Source organism: Musa acuminata, chromosome BXJ2-8 (assembly GCF_036884655.1).
Source record: "Musa acuminata AAA Group cultivar baxijiao chromosome BXJ2-8, Cavendish_Baxijiao_AAA, whole genome shotgun sequence".
Lineage (NCBI taxonomy): Eukaryota > Viridiplantae > Streptophyta > Magnoliopsida > Zingiberales > Musaceae > Musa > Musa acuminata.
The window spans coordinates 50,996,631-51,017,500 of NC_088345.1; the positions used below are offsets into that span (position 1 = coordinate 50,996,631).

At 36.9% G+C, this 20,870-nt stretch overlaps 3 protein-coding genes across 5 annotated transcripts in view; 1 reads left to right on the top strand and 2 right to left on the bottom strand.

Moving 5' to 3' along the window:
- Window positions 1–155: 155 nt before the first annotated feature.
- Window positions 156–7,274, bottom strand: LOC103995940 (uncharacterized). The gene is made up of 5 exons (XM_009416692.3): window positions 6,851–7,274; window positions 5,434–5,543; window positions 4,979–5,350; window positions 3,598–4,321; window positions 156–519 (listed from the first exon to the last, which is right to left on the bottom strand). The coding sequence occupies exons 1-5, from the start codon at window positions 7,083–7,085 to the stop codon at window positions 449–451; spliced, it is 1,512 nt and encodes a 503-aa protein (XP_009414967.2). The 5' UTR covers window positions 7,086–7,274; the 3' UTR covers window positions 156–448.
- Window positions 7,275–9,215: 1,941 nt separating this feature from the next.
- On the bottom strand, window positions 9,216–11,985 carry LOC103995939 (phosphatidylinositol N-acetylglucosaminyltransferase subunit C). Of its 3 annotated transcripts, XR_010489630.1 has the most exons (3): window positions 11,806–11,985; window positions 9,337–11,511; window positions 9,216–9,230 (listed from the first exon to the last, which is right to left on the bottom strand). XR_010489630.1 is itself a non-coding variant. In XM_009416689.3 (2 exons), the coding sequence occupies exon 2, from the start codon at window positions 11,459–11,461 to the stop codon at window positions 10,556–10,558; it is 906 nt and encodes a 301-aa protein (XP_009414964.1). In that variant the 5' UTR covers window positions 11,462–11,511; window positions 11,647–11,976; the 3' UTR covers window positions 9,866–10,555. The 3 variants fall into 3 exon arrangements, 2 of the variants coding, with proteins under 2 accessions (XP_009414964.1, XP_009414965.1); XM_009416689.3 differs by lacking the exon at window positions 9,216–9,230 and having other exon boundaries at window positions 9,866–11,511; window positions 11,647–11,976; XM_009416690.3 differs by lacking the exon at window positions 9,216–9,230 and having other exon boundaries at window positions 9,866–11,511; window positions 11,806–11,975.
- A 2,918-nt stretch (window positions 11,986–14,903) lies between these two features.
- Window positions 14,904–20,870, top strand: part of LOC135581185 (hexokinase-3-like) — a 7,996-nt gene continuing 2,029 nt past the window's right edge. The window contains exons 1-7 of the mRNA XM_065122761.1: window positions 14,904–15,404; window positions 17,890–18,040; window positions 18,152–18,334; window positions 19,627–19,701; window positions 20,410–20,565; window positions 20,680–20,778; window positions 20,860–20,870. The exon at window positions 20,860–20,870 is cut by the window's right edge and continues 117 nt beyond it. Of these exons, the coding sequence (XP_064978833.1) occupies window positions 15,133–15,404; window positions 17,890–18,040; window positions 18,152–18,334; window positions 19,627–19,701; window positions 20,410–20,565; window positions 20,680–20,778; window positions 20,860–20,870 (947 nt within the window). The 5' untranslated portion in view covers window positions 14,904–15,132. The remainder of the gene's footprint in view (window positions 15,405–17,889; window positions 18,041–18,151; window positions 18,335–19,626; window positions 19,702–20,409; window positions 20,566–20,679; window positions 20,779–20,859) is intronic.

Below are 20,870 nucleotides of genomic sequence, written 5' to 3' on the forward strand. Positions count from 1 at the left end.
GCTTTCACTAATTAACTCAACACTTATGTTCCCAGTATTTTAGATGAATATCAATATCTAAAAATAGCCTTTTGCCTACCAACAAGCTTGTGATCAAAGGAGACATACCTCAGTTCTAAATTAGGTTCAGCCGTTAACAGAGATTAAGGTGGTGCAAGCTACCTCTGAGGAAAAACATCATCCAGTCAAATGGAAGCCAATAGGAAATAATTAGAGGCCAAATACATTGCTTAACTTAGTGTGAAAAATAGTACATAGCCGCGAAACCCATGCGTAACTATCGATGGCCTGCCACCTCGGTGGCTTTGACCGGAAAACATACCTGCTAAACTGCAGTTACTCCATATATACAACATCAAAGTTGTGTTGCATCTCCCTGCTAACTTCTGGTTTCTTATGGCATCGCGGACTACTTTGTCCAGCTTCTCTTGTAGACAGCTTTCCCTTCTTAACAACTCAGTATCACGTACAAGAGTGGTGCAAGGAGCAAATGAACAGAACTCTTGCCTGAAGCAAAAGCTGAACACAAACGAAACTGATGTTACACCAAGAATAATGCAGTAATTGTATGAAGCAAAGAGTTTATAAGAACAGTGGTAACAGTCGAACAGGTAACAATTGCTTCTGATGCTTCACATTTAGGACAATGCACTTGATTTGGTTCTTCGTCTATTTCAAAGACACATTAGCATTCATTTTGTTTTCCAAAAATACTGAAAATTTTAATTAGAATAAGGAAGTCTACAATAGTAGGAGAGCCATCCAACAAAGAAGAACCCTGATGAGCCAACAAGATGATGCATAACCATTGTTGATTAATTGTCAAACAAGTATTTGATCAAATTAGTTCTTCCAAACTTATTTAAATAGTTGATACTTTAGACGAAAATTCAAAATTAGTCATCTTCATTTAACTTTGTTTGTTCGATTAGAAATGGAATCTGAATGCATGTAAATCTTGTTCTACGATGAAAACTCACCCCTACATTCACTTGAAAATATGATTGGATATTTTTCTCACGGTTCGTCTTACCAGTCCGTACCAATGTACCGACCAACAATCTATATGATACATACCGATGTGCAAACACATAGTATAGTGGGACGAACCAACAAACTGGTATGTACCGCCCATACCGGTTTCCTTATCGGATCGGTATGTACCGCCCATACTGGACGATATACCATGGTACGACGAACCATGATTCTTCTTATATGTATGAACATGAACGAATTTCATGAAGACTCCTTCCATATTTTAACAGTAAAACAATAAAAAACATCCATAATGGATGGAAGGGAATTGTTTTTCTCATTCCAAAATAGAGAATATTTCTCTTAACACTATTTGAACCTCATTAAGAGCCCAAGTTTAAACTAGTCATTAAGTATAAAAAGTTAAACAAAAAAGGGTTAAGATGTCTGGTTAACGACTAAAAACATTTAACCATGTCAAACAGTCAAAATGATCATTTCAAAACACTCACAAAACTAAATCAAGAAAATTATTTCACAATAAATGATACTGAATGGTGAGGGTGTGTAAGACTAGGTGTATGGTACATTACCAGTCTGGACGTTTAGCGAAACTACTAGTCTAGATTCGAGATTTATATCCTTGCTAGGACAACCTAATATATTTTACAACTAACAACTCTTTGATTTTATCCTTGTGCCAAAATAATCATGAACATAGGGTGATCGAGACAACGGCTAAAGAACCTAAAAGGCCTCTCCTGCTGTTAAACTCATGCATAATAGAAATCGTCATTGGTGTTGCCTGAAACACCATGATTAAAGAAGTCAAATTCAAATCCTGGATATTTCTGCATCCAAAAGTAGCTCACCATAGATCTATCAAGTTTCCTGCTAATTCTATCAACTACTAATTGTTGCTTCCATCAAGACCAACTGAAGCCTTTATATTCTAAATCATTGACACCAATTTTAAAAAGCATTCCTTCATATCAGCACAATTGCTAAGAGAAAATTTTCTATCCTTGGAATCATCTGGATTTATTATTGCATTCAAATCTCCTAGGAGAACCCATAAAATAGTACAATTGATGTCTACATCTTAAACTTTCCAATAGCTTCCATATTTTCAGATCCAGAATTAGCTCCATGAATGACAGACAACAAAATATCATTTCCTTTGGACAATGTCATCTAACAATGAATAACTTGTCTCTCTTTACTCAAGGGATGAATAGTAAAAACAACATTGTTCTTGGAATTTAATAATAACTTGAAGGGACCATTCTAACAACTCTTTAAGAAACCATATTAAAGTTGAATATCGAGCCTCTTGATAAATGTTCTTGGAATTAAAAGGATGCATCTGTGACCTTTGTTGAAGCCAATGGAATTCAATAACTCCACATAGTCTAGTAAAAAAGAAAGGCTTACACTTGGAGTGCTTCTTCTTAACTAAAATTGACAGTTCCTTCTTCTTACTTGCAGTTGGAGGAGCTGATAATGACACGCCAGCATTTGGTGATGGTCATTCACAAGGACAGACAGAGATTAAAAGGGATTGGCAGGATATCTGCATGGATAGCTTGGAAAAGGGATAACTATGAAATTAGAAATATTTACTAAACAGGAATGTACCCCGTAGCCTCTACCACACAAACCATATGCACAAACTCTGGTAACACTTAAACCCACAAAGTCAATCTGTTGAAGAATGATATAGGAAGTTGGCTAACATACAGAACTGATCATTCTCAGTGACAACTGGTCCAATGAGATTGCTAACAGATAGCTAATGAACCTTACTTTTTGCAACCATCTGCTAAAACATTCATTAAGTCTGAGACCATCCACATCCGTTTCTTCATTAAGCCGAGTAATTTCAACTCCTAAAGAGAAGCATGGTTTTATAGTCATGGGCACATAAAGGGAATTACATATGGAACACCAAAGTGCACACCCTTGGATTCAAGATACAATGTATACTAAAAATTTTGACCAACTGGTATTTCCTAGTCTAACCATTTAATTGATTAGAATTGGTTAAAACCACAACACATCAGTCCCCAGTTTTTGGACTGACGATGTCACCCAAGGGGACAATCATCAAGTATACAACACTACCAATGAATTATGCAGATGAGAAGAAACTTGATCAAGATCATGCATGATAGACATAACTAGAAAATGGTTATTCCACAAAAACGAGAAGAAACTTGATAGAATGGGTAAAACAACATGTGATGACACCCATCATGTCAAAAGTTATAAAAACTTAACTTTGACCTAGATCAGGTTTAATCAAGTTGATTATTCAAAAGAATAAAGACAAGAAAAATCCACTTCAAATCATGAAATTATTCGGAAAATTATGTCATAGCAAGATCTTAGCAGTCAATGTTTTTATCTATTTTCCATAAGTCATTATCAAAAAAATTAACAAGCTCTGACTATGGCAAGAAATCACATGATAAAATATTTGAAACCATGTTGAAACAAGATCATACTATCACATGTCTTCTCTTTAGCTCATTTTCAGTTAATTATATCATTTTCTGTAGAAGTTAGTGTAACAATTCAAGCTTTTGCTAAATAATCAGTGATAGTATGAGAAAAACTCACATGAATATGGTGCAGGTGAAATAGATGGCGACCTATCAGGAGGCTTGTTATCTGTTATACCCTCACTACGAGGTTGAACATGGGTAAAAGAAACAGCAGGTGAAGGAGAAGGTGGATTCATGTTTGGAGCTGGAACAGGTGAATTTTCATGCACACGAGGAGCAAGTAGATGTTGTGGAGCACTTGCAGGCCTAGTAGAGTGCCCCAAAACAGCTTCTGGTGCAGCAGAATGCTTTGGAGCATCAACAGGTGCAGCAACTGGGGCTAAATAACCCTTGCTTCTTGGTTTTCTTGAAAATCGATATCGGCAGCCAGAGGGAGTTGGAGATTGGTAAGCAGGTTGTGGAGCTGTATCAGGCACAGGAGCAGGAGCAAGGTGCATAGGAATATGGTGATGATGGCCATGGTGATGATGGTGGTGGTGCAAGTAACGATGATTATGATATGGATTTGGTTGAGGAGCTGGACTTGGTGAACCAGTATTTCCTCCATTATTCAAGGAATGTTGAGGAAAAGAGAAAAGACGTATTTGCTTTACTCTACCAAATACAGTATGATTTAGGCCAAGGTTTCCCGCAGAAGAATTCCGAATTGTTTGAGCCAACTCCTTCCACCTTGGCAGGGAGGGCTGCCGATTCCCAACTGCAAGTATAATGGAGGTTTGAACAATTGTTGGAGGAGCAACTGTAGAGCCCTCCAAGTTTGTCAATCTAACATATAAATTCTGCAACAAGTAACGAAGAAGTTAGTATCTAAAAAACAACAATTTAAGAAGTGAAAAGCTCACTATTAGTAACTTGTTATTTATAAGTTGCAGCTTATATATCAGAATGCTCACATAAGCCATCCAAGATGATGTTTTGCCACTGGAACCATGGGATCATGCTATGCAGGTGATGAGGCAAGTGCCCATTGACAACTGCACCAGGTATACAGGCACGGGGCACAGTTGCATTGTATCAACCTGAAGCGTTCTTTTTTTTTCTTTTGAGACATCCTTGCCTAAATTGCTCTACTAGATTTTCCAAAATGACTAGTAGGAGTCTGTTTCAAGCCAATGCTATACCCTAAATTATCTAGGGTCTGGTAATTGTAATAGTAACTACAAATAATAGTCACTCTATATAGGAGAACTAGAAATCAAGATCCCATAAAAAATGATCAATAAAATGGCTTCAGATATTAAATTCTTCAGGTTGTGCACATAAAAAAACCTTAAGCATACCCGGAAGCTAGCTTCTTTCAATAATCTGTTTATGGTAACAAATGTAATTCAGTAAACAGATGCACCATAAGCAATGAAAAGTAGAAAAAAAAAATATATCATTTAAGTGAAAATGAAAGAAGCCATTGGCACAGGGAATGGACATTGTGTTCAAACCTCATTCGAGTTGAGAAGTAGTCCAGCCTTCATCTGATCCTTCAGTTCACTGACTTTGTCCTGGACTTGATCAATAGAAAAATTTAAAGTAAAATTGAAAAGCATTTGCACCTTCTGCAAAAGAAAAGCTCTTTGAGGGGGTATTATGGTGATCCCTCCAGGAAACTTAAGCACTTCAAAGAACCATGAGTTCCCAAACAAGGATGCAGTCAGATGAAGAGTTGACTGCCTTACGACCAAGGACATAAAAGACTCCCTAAGTATGCTTAGCCCAGTTGTTGAGAGAGTTGAATTTCTTGGATAGGGCCAAACTCCAAAAACCACATTTGTCCAGTTAGATCCACCCAAAGGCTCCAGATAGATTACGGCTACCTGATCGAGTTAAAGCATTCAATAAGTGCATGTTCATGTTGAGGTAAACATAAAATATGCATTAAGAGTAAAAGAAAGAGCACCGAAGAATCAGGGACACCAATTTCTTCAAAGATGTCAAATTGAAGTTTTCCAATATTGGCATTTAGCAGAGCCACTGGCTTTTGTAGTCTGAAACTCGCAACAACTTCGGCTGGCAAAACTAACTTAGTCAATTAAAAAACTCAAATGACCAAATTAATAAAAATATAATATAATACAAAAACCACATCATAGTTTGTATATAAGAAGATTTGACAAATATATTAATTTAACACATTTTAAGCAAATGATGGTTAGGAGCAATTGGAAAGAACATCATTGTTGTGAATCATACAATATTGCTGTTGGTGGATCTAAATAGCAGAGAAATAATGTAGCGTTGGCTTTCTTGCTCTAAATCGAGACATACATGAACAAGAACTTCCGCTCTTGTTAAATTCCAAGGCAACAAAGATACTCAATAATCTATATAACTTAACTGTTTTACATCAAGCCTCAAGGCCATCGTTCCTGTTAGATACAGCAATCAGCAGCTAGAGGGGACAACTAAAAGTGACAATTTCTTCAAAAGGATTTCAATTTTTTTCTACAAAATATCCAACTCATTTTTGCCTACATATGAACAATGAAGTACTGAGACAACAAAGCCCATTACATTATAAAGGTAATATCTAACATAAAATTGCAGAAGATTTTGTGGGCATAAAATGTGATCATCCATACAACCAAATAACATGCTGAAAGGTGTGCTACTAAGAAGAGAGCGCCATCATATGATTAGACAATTATTTGGTATCGATCAGTCATGAACTATTATGAACTACACAGAGCACATAACTTTACGTTTTCATGTCCTGAACAGTTCTTTAGGACCCGACACTGATTAATTCTTGTAAAACTAACTAAAGGATGATGCTAATAAGGGTTAATGGCACAAGATAATTATCAATCTCATTAAACTTCCTACGTTCTACTGAATACTAGTCAATCGTTTGTCCCTATGCCGGTGTTGCTAACATGGATGGTGTTGCTGTAAGTTTCTATTGAAAATTATTATAATTTTGCTGAAGTTGACCCACTAAACCTTAAATTTTGCTTTGTCATCACTGGCCAAGCCCTACTTCTGTCGCCTAATATTCCTTTCATCTTCCTTCGCGCCGCACCACCACCTTCTGCTCCTCTCCTTCACCGTCATCATCCTCCCCCCCTCATCCGCGGCCTGATTCCCAGGCCTTCCCCGCTACTGTTAGAATTTCTTTCACTACCACCACCACAACGTCAAGGGGATCTGTGAATAGGAAGGAACGGAGGAAAAGGGGAGGCGGAGATGGTGGTTGTGATGGTGGCGGTGGTATCGGAAGAGGAGGAGGAGGAGGAAGAAGAAGAAAATGAGGTGGCAACGATAATGCCGCTTTCAACCCAAAAATATACCAAGCTTTTAACACTCCGCCACCTGACCTGTGAACCGCGAACCTCGATCGTGACGCCCGTACATCTTCACGAACGGCGGCAACCAGAACACCGCCGACAGCAGCACCGCGAGGCCAAGAATCAGAGCGGCGACGCAGCGGGGCCGCACTACACGCCCGATCGAGCGGCAGCGCGGGAATCCGGAGCCGGAACTCCTCTCGGAAGCCTCCGGCTGGGACGTCGGCAGCGCGGGCGCAGGCTGTTCCTCTTCGGATTTCCCCATCACCACCCCACCAGATCTCCTCAGCCCGCATTCCCACCGTAATCTCCTTCCAATGCGCCCATTGCCTCAACACGGCGACTAATCGTAGCGGAGATCAACAAGACTGAGAGGGTTAGAGCTGGACCGATTAGGGTTAGAGCAAGGCGAGGGGGAGGGAGAGGAGGGAGAGACGAAGGTGAAGGAGAGAGAGAGAGAGTTAAGTAGACTTCAACACTGTGCTTTATTCATATATATTGTCATATAGTTTCTTTTGCCAAACCATCGGAGAGACGTTTTTGCATTTGCACCCCTATAATCCCGTGTTTCTCACTCACGTTCTTTCTGATGACAAACTGACATGTAAAACCAGCCATGTGTCAATATAATACAATTGCGTTTCGATCCTGGAAGCACGCATGTGAAATTTTAAAATGGTGAGGGTGTTAATGCAAAAAACTCAGGCCGTTTGAATCGACCCGTGACGCTGGTGAGCGTTCTTTGCTTCACAGTCAAGGGAGAGGTTGGACATGGGGCACAGATTGGTGGATAATTACGAGAGTGCCATATTCCTCAGAAGACACGTGTGTGGTCGATGGGACAAGTGGCATGAATCAAGATGGAAGACTTGTCGTAGACCTGACTCCGGTTCATGAACCGTGGGTTCCGGTTTAGTCTAATTTGGAATCTAAACCGAATCTGTTGCAGGTGATTTCAAGTCCAATTAGAGATTCGATTATTTCGAATCTGATTTTGAACTAAATTTTTTTTAATATCTTTTAACTTAGTTATTTAATTTATCATTTATAGGATATTTATTTTTATTTTTTTTACTAGTTCGAATTTCGATTTTGATTTTAAATTTTAGAAACTGAAACTGAACTGAATCATTTCAGTCTAATTTAGTTTGAAATCGTCCGATTCAAATTTGGTTTAGTTTTGATTCGAGTTAGGTTGATAGACTTTGATATGTTAATTAATTATATATATAACTTAATTAAAAATTTATGCATGATATATATATATATATATATATATATATATATATATAATAAATCACTTTCGAACGTAGGTGATTAGACTACAAACATGCCTTATTTATTTTAGGTTTTTATCATTCTACCAATTATGTAATGTGGTGAATTTTTGCTTACAATAATTACAAAAAAATTGTCCAAAGATTTTGCCAAATATTTATACAAGATATATTCTACAAGATTGTCAATGATTTTATGATATTATTCATAAAGCTAGAACGGAAAAAATAAAAAAAAATTATTTTAGTAGACTAGTTGAAATCCCATCATCTTGGTCTTCGAACCCTACTTTGATTGTTGAGCCTTATCACTTCAGCTTATCCAATCCAATCCAAATGTCACGTGTTAGTTGTTTGTGAGTGTTTCAAAAATTTTTTTTTATTAATTTTCGTTATTATAAATAAAACCAACAAATAATATTTCATATAAAAGTGAGACATGCATGTATTGTTAAAATTTTAAAAATTATTATATTAAATGACACATATGTTATTCATAAATAGATTTATCTATATATATAATTTTTTTAAATAAATAAAAAAATAATATTAAATAAACATAGATAACGTTGAAAATAGAGTCAAACCAGGACCTATCACCCAACCAATCCGATGTTTCAACAAAGGCAAATATATATAAACGATTTTTATTTATTTTGATGATATATTTTTTTTTAAAATAAAATTTATTTTTAATTAAACTTTAATTAATTACGTGATATAATCTTTTTTTACTTAAGCTCTCCCATGATACCCAAATTCTAAATCGATTCTGATACCAAATATCACATGAGTCAAATATAATACACTCATCAGATTATCAAAATACTTAAAATGAAATTATCATAATACACTCATCATATTCTTATAAATCAATTTTAATCTTTATCCAACTAATCAAAATGTTATAATTTTTGTTGGGCATTCACTACTCAAATTTGTTGTTCGAATTTTAGCAAATGAAAAATAGATTGCCAAGGATTATTTTAAAGGGCCGAAGAGAAATGCTAAAATAATATTCTGTTCATACCTCAAAATATTTATCAATCCACCAAACCATTAAAATTAAAATCGACATAGAGTACGTTTCCGAGTCCACCTTAGCCCCCTCCAACAAGCGCTCGAACTCCATTCTTAAGCAGAAGATCATGAACCGAATCAGGTTGATTCAGACATCACTAGCAACATACCTATCAAAAAATATTATTGTGTTTACAAAAACAACAATAATGTCCCTACCATATGGCATCAGCTACATTGTTATTTCCATGCTCCCACAAGCCCTTGTGCAAGACAACAAGACAACATCCTTGGTTATTAGCTGTGGCTATGTAAAACTTAAGTAAAAGAAAACTACAAAACTTACCTTTTAGATAAAAAAGTTTTTCTTTCAACTTTTGCTTTGACTCATAAGAAATAGTCATGATGTATAAAAGAAAAATTGTAGGCAGGAACTATATAAAATAGAAACTTGTTCCACCAATAATCATGCAGCCAATTTTCTCGAGCATTTCTAACTTGGTATACTCTGGCACAATATATAAAGCTCAAAATTTGTTCTGTGACAACATTGTCCAGTAAAGAAAACCAAAATAATGTGTAATTCTTCAACACTAATTTGCCATTGTCAAAACAATTGGCAGCTGGAGAAGGCCTCAATCCTATGATGACAAACCATGATTGGCCATTGACAAATCTTCATCAACAAAATTACAGCAAAAGGCTTTATAACACATTTCATAACCACACAAATGCATACCAAATCCTATATTTGAAAGATAACCACCTTTCAGAACAGATGATTACATTAAAAAGTGTAAATTACATGATTCCAGAGAAATTTGCTTCATCTCATATTGAACATCCAATTCACTCCACACAGCAGTGACAGGAGACTTCAACCTCAAACAGTGTCATACAGCTACTAGAGCTTCAACTTAGGATCATACAAGTCATATCCATTTTCTCCACTTCACTTTATCCTTATCTTATAATGGGATAGGATATGAAGAAATTACAATTAAGAAGCAACAAGAGAATTCTAAGAAACATGTTTACTTTGAGTTATTATTCAAAGAATTTTGAATAATCAGAAACTCCACACTTTTGATGAAAGCATTCAATTTATGGATAAGATAATTCTAAGAAACATGTCTACTTTGAGAATTCTAAGAAATATGTCTACTTAGAGTTATTATTCAAAGAATTTTGAATAATCAGAAACTCCACACTTTTGTTGGAAAGCATTCAATTTATGGATAAGAAATACTGTACAGAAGACCAGTCCAAAACCAGCATTTAGCTGATAATTTGATGTACAGAAGAAAATACTAGAAACAACGTACACACATGAATACTAAATTTGAACAATGTCGAAATGAATGAGTAATAAGAGCAATATGCTTAGTAAATTACTGAAAGCATGCCCTTGACAAGGTATCATGCAGGTAAGTGATGCTTACTCCGTTATGTCAAAACACAGTTTAGCTTCATCCCATGGACCATTTATCTCAAACTTGTATTCCTGTATCCTTATAAGCCAGTAGGGGCAAACAACAGATATGAAAAGTAGAAGACCTAACAAGAGAACAAAGAGCATGCCATGCAACTGGTACACAACACTCAGTGTCATACTCATTAATGCAAATGAAAAGCCTAGGTGCACTCTGTTGGAGTATTTCTTGATGCAAAACGTGATAAGTGGAGCAAAAAGAAAGATTTGCAAAGAAAAGAGCATGATGGCAAAGACATGAAGCCTAGATGGGAGGCGTGAGGCCACAAGAACTGATGCCACTATTGACGCATTCAAAGAGATGTTACTTGCCAGATTCGGGTTCTTCAGAGCACCGGGGGGTCTTATTGTGGAGCCAGAATAATCATGCAGGAAAAGATGGATGATGAGAAGCGATACAGTTAGTGCCACTATTGAATCTGAACTCATAGACCTGGTGAGAGTGTGATAGATAGGTGCCAAAATGTATAGGCCACATATGAAAAAGGAAATGTTGAGAAAATACCGTGAGAGAAGCTGCACGGAGAGCTGACTAGTAGTGATCAAGAGTATCGAAAAACCAAGTGCTAGGAGACCTACATCCAGTTTAAGGAGAGAGATCTCATCAATGTTCAAGCTCAATGTGTGAGCCCATACAGAGACCACAAGAGCTACTATGCATATATATTGAGTAATGGAGACAGAATCTTGCATCACTTTCCAAAGATCCCTCTTTACCACATTAGCATTCATAACCATTTCTTCAAGAAATGACTCATCGGTGTAGTTGTCATCATAACCTGGCTGCATTCCTCCATAGGCCACTTTCTTCCACATTGGCCGTTCTATGACCTGATCTGTAGCACCTTCCATCTACCTTGTTAGGTCTTCGGATGCTGAAGTCTTCAGTAATCAACTTTTCCCTGCAGAGGGTAAGAAAATGAAGTCCAAATGAACCAACAGGATAAGGTCGATTAAACGGATTCTCTCCTGCAATCCAGTACAATAATACCACATGATGGTATCCATATATAACGTGATGATAGTCTAATGCATACCGATCGATGGCTGAATTGGTATGACGCAGTACAGATCAACATACCAACGCTCAGTATGGATCAGTATCACCTATACTAGAGAAAAGAGGGAGAGAAGAAAGGGAAGGTCTGAGGCAGAGGAGGGTTGGGATCGGGAAGGAGAAGAGGGGTGGAGGGTACCAGGGCAAAGGGCACGGGCGGTGGCGGCGGCGACAGGAGGAGAGGAACGCGAAGCGTCTGGGAAGCTCGGCTTGAGAGGGATCACCGGCGGCGGCGGCAGCAGCACCGATTAGAAGATCGATACCGACTAGGGTGAAAGATCGGATAAATCACTCTACTGGTTTTCCTATTTCTTTTATTTTTGGGGGGTTTTATTTATGAGTTGGCTTGAGTTGGAAAGCTAAACTCGGATCAACTCGTGCGAGTGGACGAGTCACTGTCCCAATCGATTCGCTGGAGTTGACCAGATCGTGATTTTGACCACTTGCTCTTTGCGTGCCGAAATTATGAATACAAAGTGGAAATTTTCCATTTTCAAGAAATTATTAAATACTAAAACGAGGTACAAATTGATCCAAGATATAAAGTACTTTCAACATTAATTTTTATCTACACGTAAGATATTCATTTGATGATAATATATCATAATTATTTATTTAAGAGTTATGATTCATTTTAACTATTATGATTTTGATTATTGATTTCTTATATTCTTATGATTTACTAATGTCTAAAATATTTTTTTATTTTTTTTAAATATAACATATAAACACCTTTCGTCAATTATTAATATAATAATATTATTAATAAATTATTAATATAATATTATTTATAATTTAAGTTTAAAAGATTAAGATTCATTTTAGCCGATGTGATTTTGGTCATACACCTCTTAAAATCTTATTATTTATTCGTGTCTAAAATAATTTATATATTTTAAAAAATATAAGATATAAGCTCATCTCGTAAAGTTTGAGTTAACTGACATTAGAGCTTGTGTATGTAGCATGTTGATTCATAATAATATATTAATATAATGATACATGTAATTTAAGTTCAAAAAAAATTGAGACCACTATCAATGGTGGGAGGATGCGTCATCGTGAAAGTGACCACTAATAGCGGCACTAAGTCGTTGTTGTCTAGCAGGGCATCATACTCACGTAGCCTCTCCCATGCTGATGATAAACTAAGAAGCTTTCAATCCTAACATCGGATTAGTCAATGCACATCCACCTATGATAGGACTAGAAGCTCATAAGCTCGTCGTAAATGTAGAAGAGATTGTGTGTATATGACGCCCTGGTAGGCAACAACAACTCGATGCTACTGTTGGTGGTTGTTTTCACGACGACGATGCCTCTTTTTGCTATTGATGGAGGTCTTAGTTTTTTTTTAATTTAAATTATATAAGTTAATGATTTATTGTGAGTTATCATACTCACGTAATCAAACTATAATATTTGTTAACTTCGACTTATGGAAGTGACTTATATGTTATATTTTTAAAAATATAAGAATTATTTTAAATATAAGTAAACTATAAGAGCTTAAGAGATGAATGACCAACGCCACATAAGCTAAAATGAATTCTAATTATTTAAACTTAAATTATATATATATATATATATATTATATTAATGATTTATTTTTAGTTAGCATGTTATGTAAATAAATTCTAATGTCTGTTAACTCAGACTTGATAGTAAAGGTTTATATATTACGTTTTTTAAAATATAAATGTTATTTTAGATACGAGTAAACCATGAGAACTTAAAAGGTTCATGACCAAAACCATAAAAATTAAAATAGATATTAAAATTTTATTTAAATAAAAAAAAATATTATTCGATATATTTTGAACATATCAACTAATTTGATTAGTAAAAATTTCATTAAATCATCGTAAGACTTTCACTTACTCTTGCAAAAGAAAAAAGAGAGTCAAGAATTACATTCAATTAAGATGTCAATTATCATATTTATAAATCTGCAAGGAGTCTAACGGCCTCATTAATTAAAAAGTAATAAATGTCAAATAAAAGGTAATTGACACCCACGATATCCGTGCACCCCTTACATGTCAAATAAAAGGTAATAATACAATCCAACTAAATTAATTGTTTGGCTTGACCGTGCCATTCTCCCGTACATACGTAAATTAATGAAGCCAACTTGTAATTTTGGATCGTCGTAACATTCACACGCACACACCAACAATAATTTGGCCCATGGTATGGTCCACATCAGCTCCATGAAACACCCTCTCCAATCCCCCCAACTCAGCATGGGGCCTACTACCCATTAAAAGAAAAAAAAAAGGCATGTGCCACACGAAACGCAATCCCAGCCGTTTGATCCCGCTCCCTCCATCATGATCGTATAAATAATGTCTCCTTTGCTTAAAATACAAATAATGTAACATTAAGTGAGGTTATATTTGCAGTAGCAGAAGATTAAGGGGGTAGTCTTAGCTGGAATTTGTGGAGGACAGCTGTCAGTCTCGTACGGCCGACAGAACGAGAATATGCTGCCGATACTTTCCCACTCAACTCCGAACTACCCCTTCACAAACCTCATCTTTTATTCGACGTACCTGCGGGTCCCGCGCTCCGCCATGACGAACTGCGTTTGGCCAAAACCCATCGAAGGCGGAAGGAGAACATGACACGCAGCGTCCGTCGCCGTTCGCGACCCTCCGCTCCCGACGCCCGGATCTGTAGCCGCGCTGCCTCGGCCCCACCTCTTATTATCTGTATTCCTATTTTACCCTTTTCACATGCGATCAATAATAACACCTCTCTCTCTCTCTCTCTCTCTCCTTCAACGACTTATCTCGGCTCTCTCAATAATTGGATTTGTTGGTAACTACAATCATTATGCAAAAGGTGGTCAGTGACTTGGGGCCATGATATAATGGCTGCGATGCATGTGATCCGCATGGGTCCCTCCACGGTTGATGGACACGGTGGACGACGTGTCTATCTTATCATTCTCCCAAGTCAAGGAGTTGACGGGGTTGATATTTACGGTGGCGTCATCGCAAATAGGCCCCAAAGTAACGTCCTAATTCGGGGGCCACTCAGAACACGAGTCAAACACTCGCCCAGTTATGAAAGGACCACAGGGGCAAATCCGTCATTTAGGGAATTCCCAGCACACCACTTCGCTGTCCATCTCTAAACTCAATATTATATATATAAATATATATTTTTATTATAACTTATATTAAAGGAAATCTTCCGTATAAAAGAGAGGCACCCACTAATTAACCCCTCTCTCCCTCTCGCTATACTCGCTCCGCAGGCTGTTCCATACTTCCTCGACTTCTCTTCGGCGCTCCGTCGAGCACTCGTCCCGTCGGCACCGGCCGGCCGCCGTGATTTGTTTCCTCCGCTGTTTCCTTCGGATTCATCTATTTTCCCTCCCTGCTGGCGGTGGTTCCTTGTCCTGGGGCCCTTGGGGGCCGGTGGATGGAGTGATCGATACGAGGTTGCGGGGGGATTGATGGGGAGGGTCGGCCTCGGGTTGGCGGTGGGGTGCGCCGTGGTGACGTGCGCGATCGCGGCAGCGCTCGTGAGCCGCAGCGTGAGGAGGCGGCGGCGCTGGGGTCAGGCGGTGGCGCTGGTGAGGGAGTTGGAGGTGGCGTGCGACACCCCAGTTGGGAGGCTGCGCCAGGTGGTCGACGCCATGGCGGTGGAGATGCACGCTGGTCTCGCGTCCGACGGCGGCAGCAAGCTCAAGATGTTGCTCACCTTCATCGATAACCTGCCGGATGGGTAAGTGGTAATTGCTTTTGTTTCTTCATTTGCCCTGGTCCATCATTCCGAACACAGACTTTGCGGCTTTTCCCTTTTGTGTTATTGTACTGTTTGTTGGATACATACAAAGGATCTTGAAGCGTTTCTGCTGTGTTTGTTTCTTTTGGGATATCTGTATCTGCTGCAACTTTGACTTTTATTGCATTAAGGAACCTTATCTTGATGTTGGAATATGTGCTTATAGTGTGATCAACGGGAACACAGACCGAAGTGGTGAACTATTTATTGACTTTAATTCTTGTACAATGCTTTTTTTATTATCCTTTTCCTCTTTTAGTTGTTTGTTTATGGCGTTGTATTAATTGGTACCTTGTTCTAATAGATTGCTATTTGTCTTGCAGAGTTGATGGTCTGAATCTGTAAATATTTTGAAAAGATTTATAGTGTGCTTGCATTGTATATGTTATCATTCAATTTGCATGTGACGTCTTTTTATTTCTTTTTTGTTTCTAGATAAAGTTGCATAGATGAACATTTTCTTCATTTAGAATGATGGAAACAACTTCATCCATAAATCTATCAGTTCACTCTTTCTTTTGGCTTTTAGTGAATCAAGTTGGTTATTTGCATTCCATTTTTCCTTAAATGAACATTTTTTCCTTGCAGTACTTCTGAATTATACCTCATTTTAAGTACTTCTCATCATAGCCTGGGTATTACTGACACTTTACTGGTTACAAGCTGAATCCGTGCGATTAGTTGTATCATGGGTTAATTCTTCTCATATCAATTCAACTTGATTGGTTAGTGGATTATAGTTGTTGGTATATGAGTTTCGAGCATAGTTAGTAATGACATTTAGGAGCTACCGCTATATTCTGAGAAGAGATGGGGAAAATTTTGTGCTCCTGGTTGTTCTTCATACCATAGTGTTATTAATGGCAAGAAATGGTGAATACAACCAAGTATTATTGATAATATCATTTTAGACCAAAAAGAAGCTGATTTGAGATGACATAATAGGGCTGGGAGGGGATTGTTCACTGCAAGAAATTATGATTTTAAATTTGGGCTGGAAGCATTAATCTTGCTCGTTTGGTAATGCCATTTTGATACTAAGAAACACGTACCTATTAGGTTGATTCATGTCATAACATTGGTGATGTAAGCATAAAAGCCATCAAAGGAAATTTGATCTTTCATTGTTGAGTCTAGGACCTACTGAGAATAGTATTTGCGGTCTTCCTTTTCTTTTTTTTCCTTCATTCTACTTCCATGGGGTCATGATAAGGATGGTTCTCTGCAACATGGGTGATCAGTATTGGAAGCACAGGAATAGTACTCTGCTTGCCAGGTTATGACTATGCATATCGACGCTTATGATGTGTTGTATTGGCCGTCCTTCGAGAACTGAACAATATGTTTTGACTTCCCCTAAACATAGATTACCATCATATGTCTATTGTTCACTGAAAGAAATGGTAAATACAACCAAGTATTATTAATAATTTCATTTTAGACCAAAAAGAAGCTGATTAGAGATGATATAATAGGGTTGGGAGGGGTTAGTTCACTGCAAGAAATTATTATTTTAAATTTCGGCTGGAAGCATTAATCTTGCTCATTTAGTAATGCCATTTTGATACTAAGATACATGCACTTATGCAGTTGATTTAGCATATGCACTTGATTTATGTCATAATTGTGGTGATGTAAGCATAAAACCATCAAAGGAAATTTGATCTTTCGTTGTTGAGTCTAGGACTTCCACAAGAATAGTATTTGTGGTTTTCCGTTTCTTTTTTTTTCCTTCATCCTACTTTCTTGGGGTCATGATAAGGTTGCTTCTTTGCAACGTAGGTGATGAGCAGGAATAGTCCTGTGCTTGTCGACCCTTTCAATGTGTTGTATTGGCTGTCCTTCGAGAAGTGAACAATATGTTTTGACTTCCCCTCAAAATAAATCAGCATCATATGTGTCATAAAGTCATGATTAGGATGTGTTGCTTCATGTTTGGTTTCTTCTTGATAGTTGTTGTATATTGTTTGGCATATATGAATATGATTAAGCCTTTGATCAATTTCATGCGTATATCTCTATTTTTATATATTCATGGAGGCACCTTAAAATGATTTTAGGAAACCCTTTGGTGAATCAGTGAATCTCAACTAATTTGACTTAATTTTTCAAGACATGTAGGGTAATTGGGTTGCTTGAGGGGTGCACAAACATGCAACTTTTATGTTAAATCATGTCAACTGGAAAGATGATATTCTATGTAAGGAAGCTCTAGAGGTTTTTGCAGATTAGTTTTCACAGTCTTTCTTTTTTGTTTTTTCTTAACTTCTTCAGGAAGTGAACAGTAGATTTGGACCGTACAAAATGCATATTACTATGATAAGTTTCACAAAGTTATGATGAGGATTGGCTGTTTCCTTTCCTTTTGGCTATGTTTTCTTCCTATTAGAAATGATTGAATGAACTGATGTTGATTTCTTACCAGAACCGAAGAAGGTACATACTACGCACTTGATTTAGGAGGTACGAATTTTAGGGTCCTGCGGGTTCAGCTTGGTGGTAAAGGGTCCATGATATTGAGTCACAAAGTGGAAAGTCAACCAATTCCCCAGGAATTAATGACTGGTACAAGTGAGGTACTTCTTGCTTTCCTGTTTGGTCCATCTAATTTGTTTGTCTAATTTTCCTTATTTTGGCTCTTTTTAGTGGTTTCTTTAACCTAGTAAATTTCATTATTTTCTATGCAGGAGCTGTTTAATTTTATTGCTTCAATACTAAAGCGGTTTGTTCAAAGTGAGAATGATGGTTTTCAACAGCTACCAGATGATAGAAAAGATCTTGGATTTACATTTTCTTTTCCTGTGAAACAATTGTCTATTTCTTCTGGTGTTCTTATCAAGTGGACTAAAGGGTTTTCAATTGAAGATGCTGTGAGTTGAACTTATTGATGTGTATCATTGTTTTGTAAAGGGGTACTGACATAGTGGTTTTGTGTCTTTTATCAGCAGCTTCTCTAGCGCTTGTGCCTACTCTGTCATGTTTTTCACATTTATCAGCATGAAATATTTGACATGTGGAAATAGAATATATGATGTTGGCTTTTGGTACCTTAATTATAGTTACAGTTTTATATACATGCTTCTAGCAAGCATCTTTCGAAAGCTGGATGTGGTGTTCCTATAAATAGAAATATTTGTGATTATAATTATAGTAAGCTAACATCACCAATGCAGGCCCCAAGCTTGGAATAAAAAGGTGGAGGGTTGCGTTAGGTTACTGATAACTAGCGTAAAACTATGTTAGATCTCATGACATGGATCTTAACGGATTTTAGCATAGAGCTATGTCGTCACCCGGAAGTGACGTGAGATGCCTTCACTATATAGGTGTCCTCAATTGATCTCAATGATGATAAAAGATCTATGTAGCCGACCTCAAAAAATTGGGACTTACGGTCTTGTTATTGTTGTTGTATAATTATAGTAAGCTTTATTTGTCAAGTTAGACATTCATTTTACTGTTAGATTTTCTGTTCTCTTTATATTAAGATGTGACACTTTTACAGATGTGTTTGCTAATATAACTATTCCGTGAATAACAACAGCATATAATTACAGTTATTATTTTGGTTTTGTTTCAAATATCTCATGTTAAAGGCCGCTACTTTCTTGATTTTACTGCAATGAAAGCATAAAAAGGGAACATTTTTTGCTTTTTGTTGCTTGTATTATTTTTTCCAAGCTTGTATTGAGATAATATTGATGTGGTTACACTCTCATGACCTGTCAAGTGAAAAGTAGCAGTAACCTTTTACATTTGAGTACTGTTTTTAAACATGATCTTCCACTAGCTAATACCTTGAAGTAGCTTGCTGCACTGGTAAAATACTGATCTATTATATGTGACAATTTTGGTAATTAAACATTTGAAGTTGGCACAGTCCATTTGGTTTATTAACTTGAATTTTTAACTAATTCCTAGTCTGTATCTTTGTGAGCCTGTGCATAAAGCTAGATCTGGGAACAAGTCTATACATCATGGGATTGCATTTTATAAATTTTATGTTTGGGTAAAATTGTATAATGATAAAGATATGGGATACAGATATAACTTATGTCATATTGACCTGGAATATGATTTATATTGCTGATGACTTCATTCAATACAAGCCATAATGACAATTTTAGTGGTTGTTTTAACTAATTTATGCTTTGGGATTTAGGTTGGAAAAGATATTGCACAGTGTTTAAATGAAGCCATGACAAAGATTGGACTTAATATGCGGGTAGCTGCATTGGTATGATCTTAGTCTTCTAGCTGTTACAGCTTAAAAGCTTCACTATATTTCTTCAGATCTTATTGTTGTTTGCTAAAGTTGTTTAATCATTCAATGCCAAGTCTGTGCATGCATGTAAATGCATATTTTTGCATATTCTTGTAAATGCATGCTTAAAACATTTAGCATTAAGTGTTCATAGCATTGTAAATACTTGCACTTGTGCAATGCATATACACAATATTTTGAGCAAGGAACTATATGATGTTTCATCATCTCAAAGAAGCTGGTGTTTCTTTAATTTGGGAATGCTACTATGTGTCAGTACCTTGTGTCGATACATACATCCAGGGACTGATATGCCTGGTCGGATATTTGATGACAAACCTTGATTTTTATTCACGTAAATAATTCAGTGAACTCTAGATGGACCGCATGATCATGTTTGTGTGACTGGTCATCATCTGTGTAGTACGAATTACCTTCTTGACAATGTATCAACTTGCAGATTGATATTAAGACTGGAGCATTCGACTGCTCCATCTGGTGATTGCAAATAATGGCTTAACCTAAAGTTGGATCGGTTTATGATTTTCTGGATGTTAGACCTAATTATCTCCTAATTTTGTTGTGTTTTTTATTTGGATTTTGTTATTGTACTCAAAAGTTTGCAATAAAGTCTGCTGCCCAAGTGATTTTGATCAAGTTCTATGTGCTGGTTGTAACCAGGTGAATGACACTGTTGGCACATTGGCTCTTGGGCATTATAATGATGAGGACACTGTCGCTGCTGTGATAATTGGAACAGGGACAAATGCTTGCTATCTTGAGCGCACTGATGCAATTATTAAGTGTCAAGGCCTTCTTACAAATTCTGGTGCAATGGTATCTTTTACTTTTATTATTCAAGTCATACAGTTTGATGCCTTTCTCATTCTGTACTAAAAGTAAAGTGCTGGTTTTATATCATCTGTGCCCATTCATTATTATACTGATTAGGTTGTCAACATGGAATGGGGGAATTTCTGGTCATCACATCTACCGAGAACCTCCTATGATATAGCTCTAGATGATGAGAGCCCTAATCGTAATGAACAGGCAAGGATTACAGTGCACCCACTTTTTTGTATACTCTAATTCTTGGTTGAGATGGCTTCTGGTTTTGATTTTGTGGTATAGGGTTTTGAGAA